This window comes from Embiotoca jacksoni, unplaced genomic scaffold (genome assembly GCF_022577435.1).
Source record: "Embiotoca jacksoni isolate LCO1_2020_lvr unplaced genomic scaffold, fEmbJac1.0.p SCAF_15, whole genome shotgun sequence".
NCBI classification, from domain to species: Eukaryota; Metazoa; Chordata; class Actinopteri; family Embiotocidae; genus Embiotoca; species Embiotoca jacksoni.
The window spans coordinates 3,495,001-3,507,115 of NW_027185285.1; the positions used below are offsets into that span (position 1 = coordinate 3,495,001).

General features: G+C 45.9%; 3 protein-coding genes across 6 annotated transcripts in view; all 3 read left to right on the forward strand.

Moving 5' to 3' along the window:
- Window positions 1–5,962, forward strand: part of brd4 (bromodomain containing 4) — a 27,098-nt gene extending 21,136 nt beyond the window's left edge. For 2 of the 3 annotated variants that reach the window (XM_069148876.1, XM_069148874.1), the window contains exons 13-19: window positions 1–340; window positions 458–564; window positions 726–876; window positions 1,000–1,130; window positions 1,246–1,451; window positions 2,346–2,676; window positions 3,004–5,962. The exon at window positions 1–340 is cut by the window's left edge and continues 647 nt beyond it. In XM_069148876.1, the coding sequence (XP_069004977.1) occupies window positions 1–340; window positions 458–564; window positions 726–876; window positions 1,000–1,130; window positions 1,246–1,451; window positions 2,346–2,676; window positions 3,004–3,072 (1,335 nt within the window). In that variant the 3' untranslated portion in view covers window positions 3,073–5,962. The remainder of the gene's footprint in view (window positions 341–457; window positions 565–725; window positions 877–999; window positions 1,131–1,245; window positions 1,452–2,345; window positions 2,677–3,003) is intronic. The other variant, XM_069148875.1, reaches the window with a different exon arrangement.
- The window catches only part of LOC138197894 (myosin heavy chain, fast skeletal muscle-like), a 185,916-nt gene that overhangs the window by 61,214 nt on the left and 112,587 nt on the right, over window positions 1–12,115 (forward strand). The gene's annotated exons all lie outside the window — the stretch shown is intronic.
- On the forward strand, window positions 6,961–11,722 carry lpar2a (lysophosphatidic acid receptor 2a). 2 transcript variants are annotated; one of them, XM_069148878.1, is made up of 4 exons: window positions 6,961–7,412; window positions 9,118–9,870; window positions 10,434–10,696; window positions 11,055–11,722. In XM_069148878.1, exons 2-4 carry the CDS (start codon window positions 9,120–9,122, stop codon window positions 11,154–11,156), a joined length of 1,116 nt encoding a protein of 371 aa, XP_069004979.1. In that variant the 5' UTR covers window positions 6,961–7,412; window positions 9,118–9,119; the 3' UTR covers window positions 11,157–11,722. The 2 variants fall into 2 exon arrangements, with proteins under 2 accessions (XP_069004979.1, XP_069004980.1); XM_069148879.1 differs by lacking the exon at window positions 10,434–10,696.

Sequence of the window (12,115 nt, forward strand, 5' to 3'; positions counted from 1 at the left end):
CTCCTGCAGTCTGTCCAGGGACAATCTCAGCTCTCCTCTCAGAACACACTGCCTCCTCCCCAGCTTCCTGTCCAGCCCCAGACTCAGCCAGCCCCTTCACATCCAGCCCTGCCCCAACAGATGCTCCTACACCAGGCCCGCCACATGCAACACGCTCAGCAGCAGCAGCAGCAGCAGCAGCCGCAGCAGCTCAACTACCAGCAGGGTCCCGGACTCGCTGGTCAGTCCCAGGGATCCCAACACAAGATTTCCATGCCCGCCAACAAAGCACAGCAGATCATCCAGCAGCAGCAAGAGCAGCCCTCGCCTCGGCCGACCAAGGCCGACCCGTACAACGCGGGTATGTCCAAAGGCGAGACGAAAACTGTTTGTAGAAGCATAATCGGAGGAACAGAATTGCCCGGGTTGCCGTTTCTCTGGTTCGCAAGCGATTTATGTCCCATTCCTTCCGTTGCAGGTCACATGAGGGACAACCCATCCCCTCTCATGATGCATTCCCCACAACTTCCCCAGTATCCACCCGTGTCCCACCAGTCTCCGCCTCACAACATGCAGCCCAAAAAGGTGAGAAAACCTGCACTACGTTGGACTCTGTATTCAGGGTGGGGTGTGTGTGTGTGTGTGTGTGTGTGTGTGTGGGGGGGGGGGGGGGGGGGGGGGGGGGGGTTTAATGTCCAAAGCCAGCTCAGTGTGTTGACGGTGACTCTTGTTTGCTTGCCGTGCAGCAGAGGGCCCCCGGGAGCCAAGTTGCGCTGAAGGAGGAGAAACTTCCTCCATCACCAGCGATGAGAGGGGAGCCGTTCAACCCTGCGATGAGACCAGATCACCACAAACATCCCGACAACAAGCCTCTCCAACCGGGCCACGGCCAACAGAGTGAGAGCTCCTCCGCTTCTCGTTTTTCCCTCCGACTTAAAATGCTCCAAAAAAAAAAAAGAAGCAGCTTCGTAAGATACTGACCCGCGCTCGTGCGCGCGTGTTTGCACTTGTGTTGAACAGATGTGAAGTCCATGGACAGCTCTCGGCCCGTCATCCGCTCCTCTGAGCCCGGTGGGCCGCCCCCCTCTCTTCAGGACAAAGATAAGTTCAAGCAGGAGTCCAAGGCCCCTGTGGCCCCGAAAAAGGTTCAGGTGGGTGCAAGAGTTTTATTTTTGTTGTTGTTGGTTTTTTTTTTCGATTCGATCCGCGATTGATCATTAATGGAGCCCTCCGTCCTTCCCGCCTGTACATTTCTGGTGTCCTCAGGATGTGAAACTGAAGAACATGGGCTCCTGGGCCAGCCTGGCGCAGAAGTCCACGTCCACGCCGTTGTCGGCGGTGAAGTCCTCGAGCGACAGTTTCGAGCAGTTCCGTCGTGCCGCCCGGGAGAAAGAGGAGAGGGAGAAGGCCCTGAAGGCCCAAGCCGAGCAGGCGGAGAAAGACCGGCTACGCAGAGAGCAGGACAAGCTGCGGTAAGACCGTCAAAGGGGGAGGTGAATCGGGAGACGATTTGTATATCCGCGTCATAAATCTGCGACATGAAAGAAGGTGTCGGGCCACGCGCGTGACTATTTACAGCGATGTAGGCCAGAAAAAGAGTTCTGTGTTGTTTTGAACATATAAAACAACCTGACGGGCGCCTGCCTGGTCACTTCTTCATTTAAACGAATGGAATTGACACAAACAATGTTCAAGAAACGGCTCCAGTAATACATTTTATGCAAAACAAAACAAAACAAAACAAAAGGCTCTTTGATGGCTGCATCTAGATATTTGTTTGGGCTGCTTGGTGGTTAAAAAGAAATGGGGGGGGGAGGGGGTGGAGGAAAAGTGGATTATGCTGTGATATAATCTGCCCTCTGGTGGCCGTTCTGCAGGATCACACCAGCCACAGAGAATAAAGTTTATGGTGGAAGGGATTGATTCAGATGTTACAATTAAACACGATTATGATACCGTTTTAGACATTTTCTGCCCGTCAGTCGTCCCGTAGTGTCACCAGGAAGGCTATACGTGCATCTGATCTCTGACCGACCAGAAAAAGCTCCGTTCGGAAGCGTTAAAATCTCTCAACACGCCTGACGTTTAGAAACCGGGATCGAGTTCTCTCGCCGGCTGAAACGCCCGCGCCGTACGTACGCACGTTGTAATCATCTGCCATCTTCTTTCTCTCGATTTTTTTTTTATTTTTTTTTATTTTTATTTTTTTTTATAAAACTGGTTTCCCCCCGCGAGACATCCAGGAGGGCCCCAGATGTAGCAGAGAGGACTTCTCTTATGCAGATGTGTGAAACCCCCTTCGGCGATATGAAACGTTCTTTTTTTTTTCTCTCCTGGTATGAATTATCGGTCCGAATGCTTTCCAGAGGTCGGGATGAAGAGGACGTCATGGAGCCGAGCCGGAGGGTGCACGAGGAGCCTCGCAGGCGCCTCGAGCAGCAGCAGCAGCAGCACATCCAAGCCCCTTCGCAACAACAACAACAACAACAACAACAACAACAGCAGCAGCAGCAGCAGCAGCAACAACAGCAGCAGCAGCAGCAGCAGCAGCAGCCGGTGCAGCCGGAGCCTCAGCCGGCTGCCATCCAGCAGCCTCCTCAGCCCCCGACGCCCCCTCAGCCCTCCACACAAAACCCACTGGACCAACAGAGGGAGCTGGCACGCCGCCGGGAGCAGGAGAGGAGGAGGCGAGAAGCGGTGAGGCGACTGTCCGAACGCTCTTTTTCTGTCCGCTGTGTTTATTTAGCGCCGAGGCCGCGCCTGCGCTTTTTAGCCGACGTACGTGAGCCGCCGACGGCTTTCACGACGCCGACGCGGCTCGCGGGCCTAGGGGGCCGTCCGAACTTTGCACCTCCCGAGATAAAGAGCTCGGCTTCGGCGCAAACGGCAGCCGTGAGAAATTACAAGTCGCATTTACCTTGCGTAACTGTCGGGATCAAATTTCCCACAATCCCCCTCTCGGGGTGCGACCTCGGCAGCGGTGAGTGTGAAAGTGATGACGAGTTGTTCCTTTTCTCTCCGCAGATGGTGGCGACGATTGACATGAATTTCCAAAGTGACTTAATGGCTATCTTCGAAGAGAACCTGTTCTGAGGAGAAGAGCGACCGAAACGGAACGGCGAAAAAAAGAAAAGACAAAAAAAGACAAAGAAAAAAAAAAAAGAAAAGAGAGAAAAAAAGAGAGAGAAAAAAAAAAAAAGAAAAATTGGACGATGTAAACTTCCTCTGAAGTACGACGTGGCGACCGTGCACCACGGAGGGACACGGACCGTAGGCGTGCGTGACGGGCCCCGTTTTGAGACGGACGTACGGACGTATGGACGGTACGGACGGCCGGACGGGCGGCAGCGGCGCGTTTCGCCCCCCCCCTCCACCGCGGACAGAACACACGAGGCACGTCGGGGACGGCCTCGTCGTTTGGGACGTCATTTCCTGGGAGTTTAGAATTTCCTGCCCGAGATACTCGCGACAAGGAGAAAGAGGAGAAAAGAAAGAGGAGGAAAGAAAGAGGAGGAGGAAAGAGGACCCCCACCCCCCACCCCCTGCTGGCACAGTTGCCTTTTGTAGGAGTGCGCGGGCACCGCGAGATAACTGCGAGAGTAAAGACATCCCAGTGACTCTGAAAATGCTCTGATAATGTACTGACAGTCTGCGCAGAGGCATTTCGAAACTGCCAGGTGTCTGAAGAAGACTGGTGTTTTTAGGTTCAGTTTTTTTTTTTTGTTGTTTTTTTTTTGTTGTTGTTGTTGTTGTTGTTGTAAGTGAACACGTGAAATGGTTGTGGGGGCACCTTCCATACTGTAAATCATGTATATTTCTCAGCAGAGAAGGTACAGTTTGCCTTACACATCTTTTTCCTAAACAGACCATGATGTTTTGTGGCCTGCACACACGGACAAACCAATAACATTTACAAACAGGACTAAAAGCAGTGCAGACCCTTTTTTTTTTTTCTTTTTTGTTCTTTCCATCATCTACTATCTACTGTAAAGAAGTATTTTCTTATACTACAATAACTGTTTTATTTTTTTGTTTTTTTTCTCCTCTTTTAGCTCTTTGAATCTTCACACCAACACACTCCGCCAGCTACATCTATGCCAAACAACCCCAATGTCTTTTATGCTAAATTACTTGTCCTAAAAAAAAAAATATGGTAGGTGGCTAGTAAAGAAAAAAAAAAAAAAAAAAAAACTGAATATATGCATTATCAAGTATTTATCAAAGACGGAATCAGTTTTCATTTTGCCTTGTATTTTTTTTTTTTTCCATTTAAAGCTACAACAGTTAGAAGAAGAGCGGGAAGGTCCGGTTGTTTCTCAGCTTTATTTGGAGTACGATTTCACTACACCATCATTTGTACTACACTTTGAGACATCACGCGGGAAACGTTCATACCATCGGATGGTTCGCGGCAGTCACACTACTGGATCAGCGAAGCCCCTTGCTGGTCCCGCCGAGCGCACGCTAAACGATTCGATTTTAAAATGTCAACAAGAAAAATTGCTGGAGGCGGCAAGGGGACAATCAAGGGAATAAGACAAAACACTTACCACCTTTCTGTAGCCGTTACTTGAATCGGGTTAGTAAAAAAAAATATATATATATCTATATATACATAGATATATATATAAATATATATATATCATTGATGAGGACCGGAAGGAGCTCCCAGTCGCATCGAAATCGTCTTTTAATTCACCGTGGACAGTACGGAAACAAAACAACAACAACAAAAAAACAAAAAAAAAAGGACAAAACGATTACAAAAGTTGGAAAAAAATGCTGAAAAAACAGTTTTGATTTATATCTTCGTTCTTGTTTGATAATAGTGGATGTGAGTTCTAATTCTGTTCTCGGGGACACAGTCGGACCGGGGACGGGCTGCACTTCTGAACGCGTCTCGTCCTCTCTACTCGTCTCTTATGGTGTTTTTGTTTTGTTTTGTTTTTTTCTCCAGTGCCTGTATTGTATTGCAATTCTCGTTGGCTTATATTACACTTTGAAGAGGGGGGGGGAGGGAGGAGGGGAGGGAGGTTAAAATGGGAGGGACCGCGGGTGCGAGTCAGGAATGGGAGGGAGGTGTAATATTTGAACGGGGAGGGAGATTTTTGAAAGAGTTTGTGTATAAAATAACAAAAAATACTTACCAAAAAAAAAAAAAAAAAAAGGAATTTAAAAAAAAAAAAAAAGGATAAGACAGCGTTTTATATTTTACCCGTTGTCAATATTCGGGTTTTAAATTTAGTTTTAGCTGGACTTCTATGAGTGTACACACCTGACAACTACTTTCTCATTTTGTTCAATCAGCAGATTTTTAGGTAGAGATGTTTCAGCGTTGCCATACTTTGCGTTTGTCTGGTCTGTGAGCGTGACTGTGTACATTTGGACGGCCGTGTGACTGTGTGTTTGTTCTTTCTTTTTCTTTTTTTCTTCTTCTTCTTCTTTTTCTTTTTTTTTTTCTCTCGTGTGAGGCATGTACCCCGATGTAGATAAGCATTCTATTGATGAGGAGATAAAAAGATGAGCAGGAGAACTTGTTTCTGTGCTTAAACCACCTTTTCCATTTCTATGAAGTCCACCATATATGAATATATAATTTTATTTGGTTTTGAAAGGGTAAAAAAAACAACACAAAAAAAACACAAAAAAAAAACAACAACAAAAAAAACTTCATTCCTTTTTCGCCCCTTTTTCTTTTCTTTTTTTTTCTTCTTTCTTCTTCTTCTCACAATAACTTGGGACATATCGTGCCATGAGTTCTTCAGAGAATGTGCTGACCCGCAGCTCAGCCCAGAGTTTGCTTTATTCAGGTATTTTATTTCGTGTTACATTTGTTCTGTTCTGGGGCTTTTGTTCAAACATTTCCCTCGATTATCGTTTGGTATGTGAGTGGTCTATCGAGGTCTCTGATTAAGTCTGTTATGATCATTGAATAAACTCATCTCTTTTATAGAAAATAAAAAAATAAACGAATTGCTGTCTTGTCAGTGTGTCGTTGCCTTCTCCCCCCCCCCCCCCGCCCCCCCACCCAAAAAAAAGTGTGCAGCTCACTCGTTCTCATATGGCACAGTCTCGTTTTAGTTGGGTTTTTTTTGCAGTTGACACCAGTCACGACGAGTCATGCTCTGTTCTTATTTTTATTTTTTTATTTTTGTGCTTTTCACACCTGTTATTCTGCTTTTTATGTTTTACAATAACGCCATGATGTCAGCACTTCCCTAAAATCAGCTGGTTGAGGCTCTAAAATGAAATGTCGGCACAGGCCTGAAATACATTTCTGCCCCCCGCCAAAAAAAAAAAGTTTTACTTTTAACGATACCGCTTCGCACTCCTTCGACACTTCGAGTTGAATTGTTCGTCTTGAGGATAATTTGGGAAGATCAGAGAAAACGTGCACTTACAATGGTTGTCCTTATCGAGTTGGAAAATACAGGAATTGTGTCACGTCATTAAAGACTTCCAGATAAAACGTTTAAAATAAGAAAAACAGCTTGCTGGGTGTGTTAACTTCCAGTCCAAGTGTTTATTTATTTGTTTTTGTTAACATTAGTACAGAAATGACTGCAAATTGTAAAGCATAACAATTATCCGTCTAAATGAGCTATCTGTATTATTCCTGCTGTGCAAAGTAGCTTTAGCCGTTGTTAAATATCTTGTGATATATATATATATATATATATATATATATATATATATATATATATATATAAAAGTGGCAAAATAATATCTGCGAACACAATAAAAGACCAACTGAATGAATGCAGTAAACTGCGTAACTATAGTGGCAAAAACTGAAGCTTGCCTTGTGGGCCTAACATGGATATAGGACAATAAATAATATAGCAAAAGAGAATAAACATTTTACATACACAGGCTGCGTGGTGTTGCAGTGTCTCACTACGACCACTGGATAGCGGTGAACACCTCAAGATGGGCTTCTTTCTTTAAAGGAGCTCAATCCAAAGATCCGGAATAGCTGGAACTGGTTCACCAGCCCTATCAAAGTTGTTGTTGTTTTTTGTGTGTGTGTGTTATTCCTTATTGCACGTTTTGCTTCGGGAGCCCTTTCTTCCAATGTAGCCTACTTAAAACGTCCAAAACACTTGAGAGGAAGCGTGTCTAGATCACCAAAGAGGAAGCGAGGAAAGGAAACGGTGTGTGCGTGTGTGTGTGTTTTATCCGATTTTTGTGGGGCATCCGTGAAGGCAGCACAGCTACCTGACGGCCGGGTCCAGCTGATTCGAGTGAGAGTGATTCAGACAGGCGACTACTTGGAAAATGTCCCACCACATGGACCGACAACAGTAAAAAAAACAAAACAGCTCAGAGACTTTGTTTCTTCTAATGGCAGCTATCATCTCGAGCCTATCTGAATGGAGGAAACTCTAAACCTGTGGAAGGTTTCAATTCCGTCGTAAATCTATGAGTTTCAGGTAAGAGTTAGTTTCCATGTTACTTATTTTTTTTTTTTTTTAAGACAAAACAACTCAAAATAGTTCATTTAATTCATTTCAGTTTCGCCGACGCTCTGTTAGGGAACGGAGCGTTTCGGCAACGGTGTGTTAGGGAACGGAGCGTTTCGGCAACGCTCTGTTAGGGAACGGAGCGTTTCGGCAACGCTCTGTTAGGGAACGGAGCGTTTCGGCAACGGTGTGTTAGGGAACGGAGCGTTTCGGCAACAGTGTGTTAGGGAACGGAGCGTTTCGGCAACGCTCTGTTAGGGAACGGAGCGTTTCGGCAACGGTTTGTTAGGGAACGGAGCGTTTCGGCAACGCTCTGTTAGGGAACGGAGCGTTTCGGCAACGCTCTGTTAGGGAACGGAGCGTTTCGGCAACGCTCTGTTAGGGAACGGAGCGTTTCGGCAGCGGTGTGTTAGGGAACGGAGCGTTTCGGCAACGCTCTGTTAGGGAACGGAGCGTTTCGGCAACGCTCTGTTAGGGAACGGAGCGTTTCGGCAACGGTGTGTTAGGGAACGGAGCGTTTCGGCAACGGTGTGTTAGGGAACGGAGCGTTTCGGCAACGCTCTGTTAGGGAACGGAGCGTTTCGGCAACGCTCTGTTAGGGAACGGAGCGTTTCGGCAATATTCGTCAGGGAGCGGAACATTTCGGTAAAGTTTGTCATGGAACAGAACGTTTCACCAACGTTTGGTGGCAATCACGTCAATCACCTACATTTTTCAAGTATGTAGCCTGAGTTTGCATAAAGTAACTTTGCAGGAATGTTTATCTGTACAATCCTAAACTCTGACAACTGTAGTGTTTAAATGCAGTGGTTGAAAGTAACTAAGCACATTTTGAGTCACTCGAGTGTTTTCATTCGATGCTACTTTATACTTCCAATCCACATTTCAGCAGGAAATATTGTACTACATTTATGTGACAGCTTCAGCTACTTTTAAGATAAAGATTTGACAGAATGTATATATTATAACGAGCTTTTAAATTACAACACGTTCTGAAAGATAACCAATCTTTTTGGCTTCTGACATCTTAACAACAGCAGCGTGTAGTCAGGGTCACATTTCACGTCTGAATGGTTAAATATTCCACCAAATGGTGATTTTTTTAATATTTTTTTTCTCCTCTAAACTTTTTAAATAGTTTCATTTTAATAAATGATCCCCCTCCAACTGCTACAACAGTAACATGCTGCTTACACACCAATGCTTCACTGTTAAAAATCTGTCATATATATATTTATATATAATAATGCATCGGTGAGATGGACCAAACCAGTACTTAAAAGTTTTACCTACATTTGTCGGATAATACTTCTGTACTTTTATAGGATCTTTAATGCAAGACGTTTACTTGCAATTGCTGCTGTATCAGAACTTTTACTCCGCTGGTTGTGCCAATGCTGTCTGACCTACACAGTTCAGTATGTGTCACAGTGAATTAAATGTTCAGTGCAGCTCTAATTAGATGCTCGAGTTATTATAGCAATAGTTCTGTAAAAGTACGATGTTTGAGGGGAAGTTTACTGCGGTTTCCTCGCACAAGATGAATTTACACTGAAGGGCGAGCTTTCCACTTAACCGATGGAGTATTCGACATCCCGTTGTTGTTGTTGTTGTTGTTGCGCCTCCTTTAGACAACAAGTAAAATATCCTCAGCTTTCTGCTTCGTGTCTGGCAGCTATGGAGGCCGAGAGCAGCGCGTCGAATGCCTGCGACTACAGCCACAACGTCACCTTCTTCTACGACTTGGTGGGTAAGAAGATCAGCGTGGAGTGGTCGCCGCGGGACTTCGTGGTCATGGGGCTGGGCCTGACGGTATGTCTCGTCGTCGTCCTGGCCAACCTGATGGTGATGGTAGCCATCTTCATGAACCGCCGCTTCCACTTCCCCATCTACTATCTCCTGGGCAACATGGCGGCGGCCGACCTGTTCGCGGGCGTCGCCTACGCCAACATGATGCTGAACACGGGCCCCTGGACCAGAATGCTCACCAAGGAGCAGTGGTACATCCGCGGGGCTTTGGTTGACATTAGCCTGACCGCCTCCGTGGCCAACCTCCTGGCTGTCGCCGTGGAGCGCCACCAGACCATCATCACCATGCAGCTGCACAGCAACATGACCAAGCGGCGCGTGGTGCTGCTGATAGTCTGCATTTGGGCCGCGGCCATCGTCATGGGCCTGGTGCCCTCCATGTTTTGGAACTGCGAGTGTGATCTCAAGGACTGCTCCACCGTCGCCCCCCTCTACAGCCGCCGCTTCCTTATCTTCTGGGCAGTTCTCAACCTGCTCACTTTCTTCATCATGGTGGCCATGTACGCTCGTATCTTCATCTACGTGAGATACCAGAGCCGCTACGCTTCTCGGCACAGCTCGGCGATAGGGCAGGACCAGACCGTCGTCAACCTGATGAAGACCATCTCCATGGTGCTGGGTGAGTTGTTCGCGTGCGTGACGCTCAACTGCCGGGTGTCATTTCTGGGTCAAAGGTAAAAGTTAGTCAAGTCAATTAACGGCGATCGTAAGACCGTGCATCAAAAATATTAAAAAGGTCATCCGGATGTTTTGTCAGCAGCCTTTGATTTCACATTTTCTCAGTGAGCTCTTCTGGCTTTTTACCAGATTCCCTTCACCACTTTCAAAACGCAAAAACAACCCAGACAGTTCCTCTAAACATGAAGGTATAATTATGGTTGGGGTGCCGGTGGCTCCGGAAGCTGAAGCATGTTCTACTACTTGCTACCCCCGTGATCTTCCCTTTTCCGTGAACCGGTTTTGTAGCTTTTGTTTGTCTTTCCATGGACATCCTAATCGCATTCATAATCTTGAGCGTTGACGTGACTACGCTGTTAAGTGGCGCTTAAACGCGCACGTATGACCCAACGCAGCTGCACTTCGACTCCGGTGTCACGTTACATCACCGCGGCTGCGTGCGGGCTGACGGGAATTTGTCGACGACTCTTCCCCCGTCCCCGATAACGATCCACATCCCCGCAGGCGCCTTTGTGATCTGCTGGACGCCCGGCCTCATGACGCTCTTACTGGACGGGCTGCTGGGTAAAGACGGCGCCGCCAACAGCTTCGAGAAGTACTGCTTGGTGATAGCGGAGTGCAACTCTCTGGTCAATCCCATCATCTACTCCCTGCGGGACGACGAGATGCGGCGGACCTTCAAGTGGATCCTGTGCGGCCTGTGTTGGAGAGGAGCGGCTCAAAAGAGGAAACCCTCGCCCGCCGAGATCGACTCTCCGCTGCCGGAGGTACGTTCACTCGGGACGTACATGACTGATACAGAGGGGGTGCTGGCAGGTGCTGCAGAGGAAAAAAAAAAAAAAAAAACCTAAAAAATCTCAACGCTTTGCAGATGGGTTTCCACTTCCCGTCTGTGACCAAGCTTGAGGGGGAAAGTTCTAACTTCTGATTAGCGCTCTTTTGTACCACCAGCGGTTTTTGCCTCGTCACATTTCCTGTCAGTGAGTCACGACAGGTTTCACTAACAAAACAAAATGTTCCGTCTTATCTGGCTCGATATCTTGGGAGTCAACGGCGCTTTGAAGTTTTTACATTTTTCCAGAGTGATCAATCATTTTATTTACGAGTGCATTATTTTGTCTACAGGAAGCTCTCGTCTCTGTCCAGAAGTCAGAAGATCAGACCTCGCGTAAGCCTCAGGACGACGACGACGACGACGACGACAGCTGGACTGTGCCCGGAGTATGACGGCAGCTCGTTAATAGTGTCGTCCAAGCAGGATTTATATTGTTCAATTTCGTTTTCTGATGGACGTCAGCCGATTTCCTCTCATCCTTGTTTGTTTTTTGGAATTGAATTAAAATGGTGGGGGGGAAAAAAAGGCCTGAAAGTCATTTCACAGTCGTGTTTTCCTCAAGTCTCCACCAAGCTAACAGATTCACATATTAATCATTAGATGGTGCAATCTCTCCTTTTATTACATTTGACTATCACAAGAGCATTTGTGACAAATTATAAAATGAAACACTCCTAAAATCTGAAATCAAATACTGAAAAAAAAAAATCACACTAAATCATTTTTTATTAATTTTCTAATAAGAACACTACAATTTGTCATATTCTTCCTTTTGTTTTACTCTTTCTAGAACAATTCTAAAGTTGAGGTATAAAAGGAGTTCATACAGACTCACAAGTCTGAAAACAGTGGGGGTTATATACAAGAGAAATGGAAAGACAGAGGTAGAGAGAGGGGTAAATACAAGGGAAAGAGGGAAGATACAAATATACTAATAAAAAAAAAAAGAAAGCAAAAAGGTTTACGAGGCCATTTGGTGCTGTGGAAGTCATTTCGTTGCGGCAGAGTGCAGCTCGGCAGCTTTCGATGTGAAACTTGCGGAGTTCATGATGGGCTTCCTGTTTCAAGGCTAAATATGATTTCCAATTTGGTTGATATATAAAAAAAAGAATGTCAGCACTTTTGGGTTGTATGCAATTGCTCTGCATATTCTCAAAATATTAATGAATTAAAAGGCTTCATCAAAATGTATTTCAACTTGAATAACTTTTAGGATTTCTGATGCCCCTTTTACATTTAGCAGTGATGAGACACTTGAAGACGGAAGAGATTTTGTCCGCGTAACTTTCAAAACTAAACATTTTTTTAAAATTTTTGAGTTCACGGAAATGATTTTTAGAAAGTTTAATTA

Coding starts and splice junctions, on each gene's coding strand:
- lpar2a (XM_069148878.1), top strand. CDS start 9,120: ATGGAGGCCGAGAGCAGCGCGTCGAATGCCTGCGACTACAGCCACAAC. Junction 9,871..10,433: donor GACCATCTCCATGGTGCTGG/GTGAGTTGTTCG, acceptor ACATCCCCGCAG/GCGCCTTTGTGATCTGCTGG. Junction 10,697..11,054: donor TCGACTCTCCGCTGCCGGAG/GTACGTTCACTC, acceptor TTTTGTCTACAG/GAAGCTCTCGTCTCTGTCCA.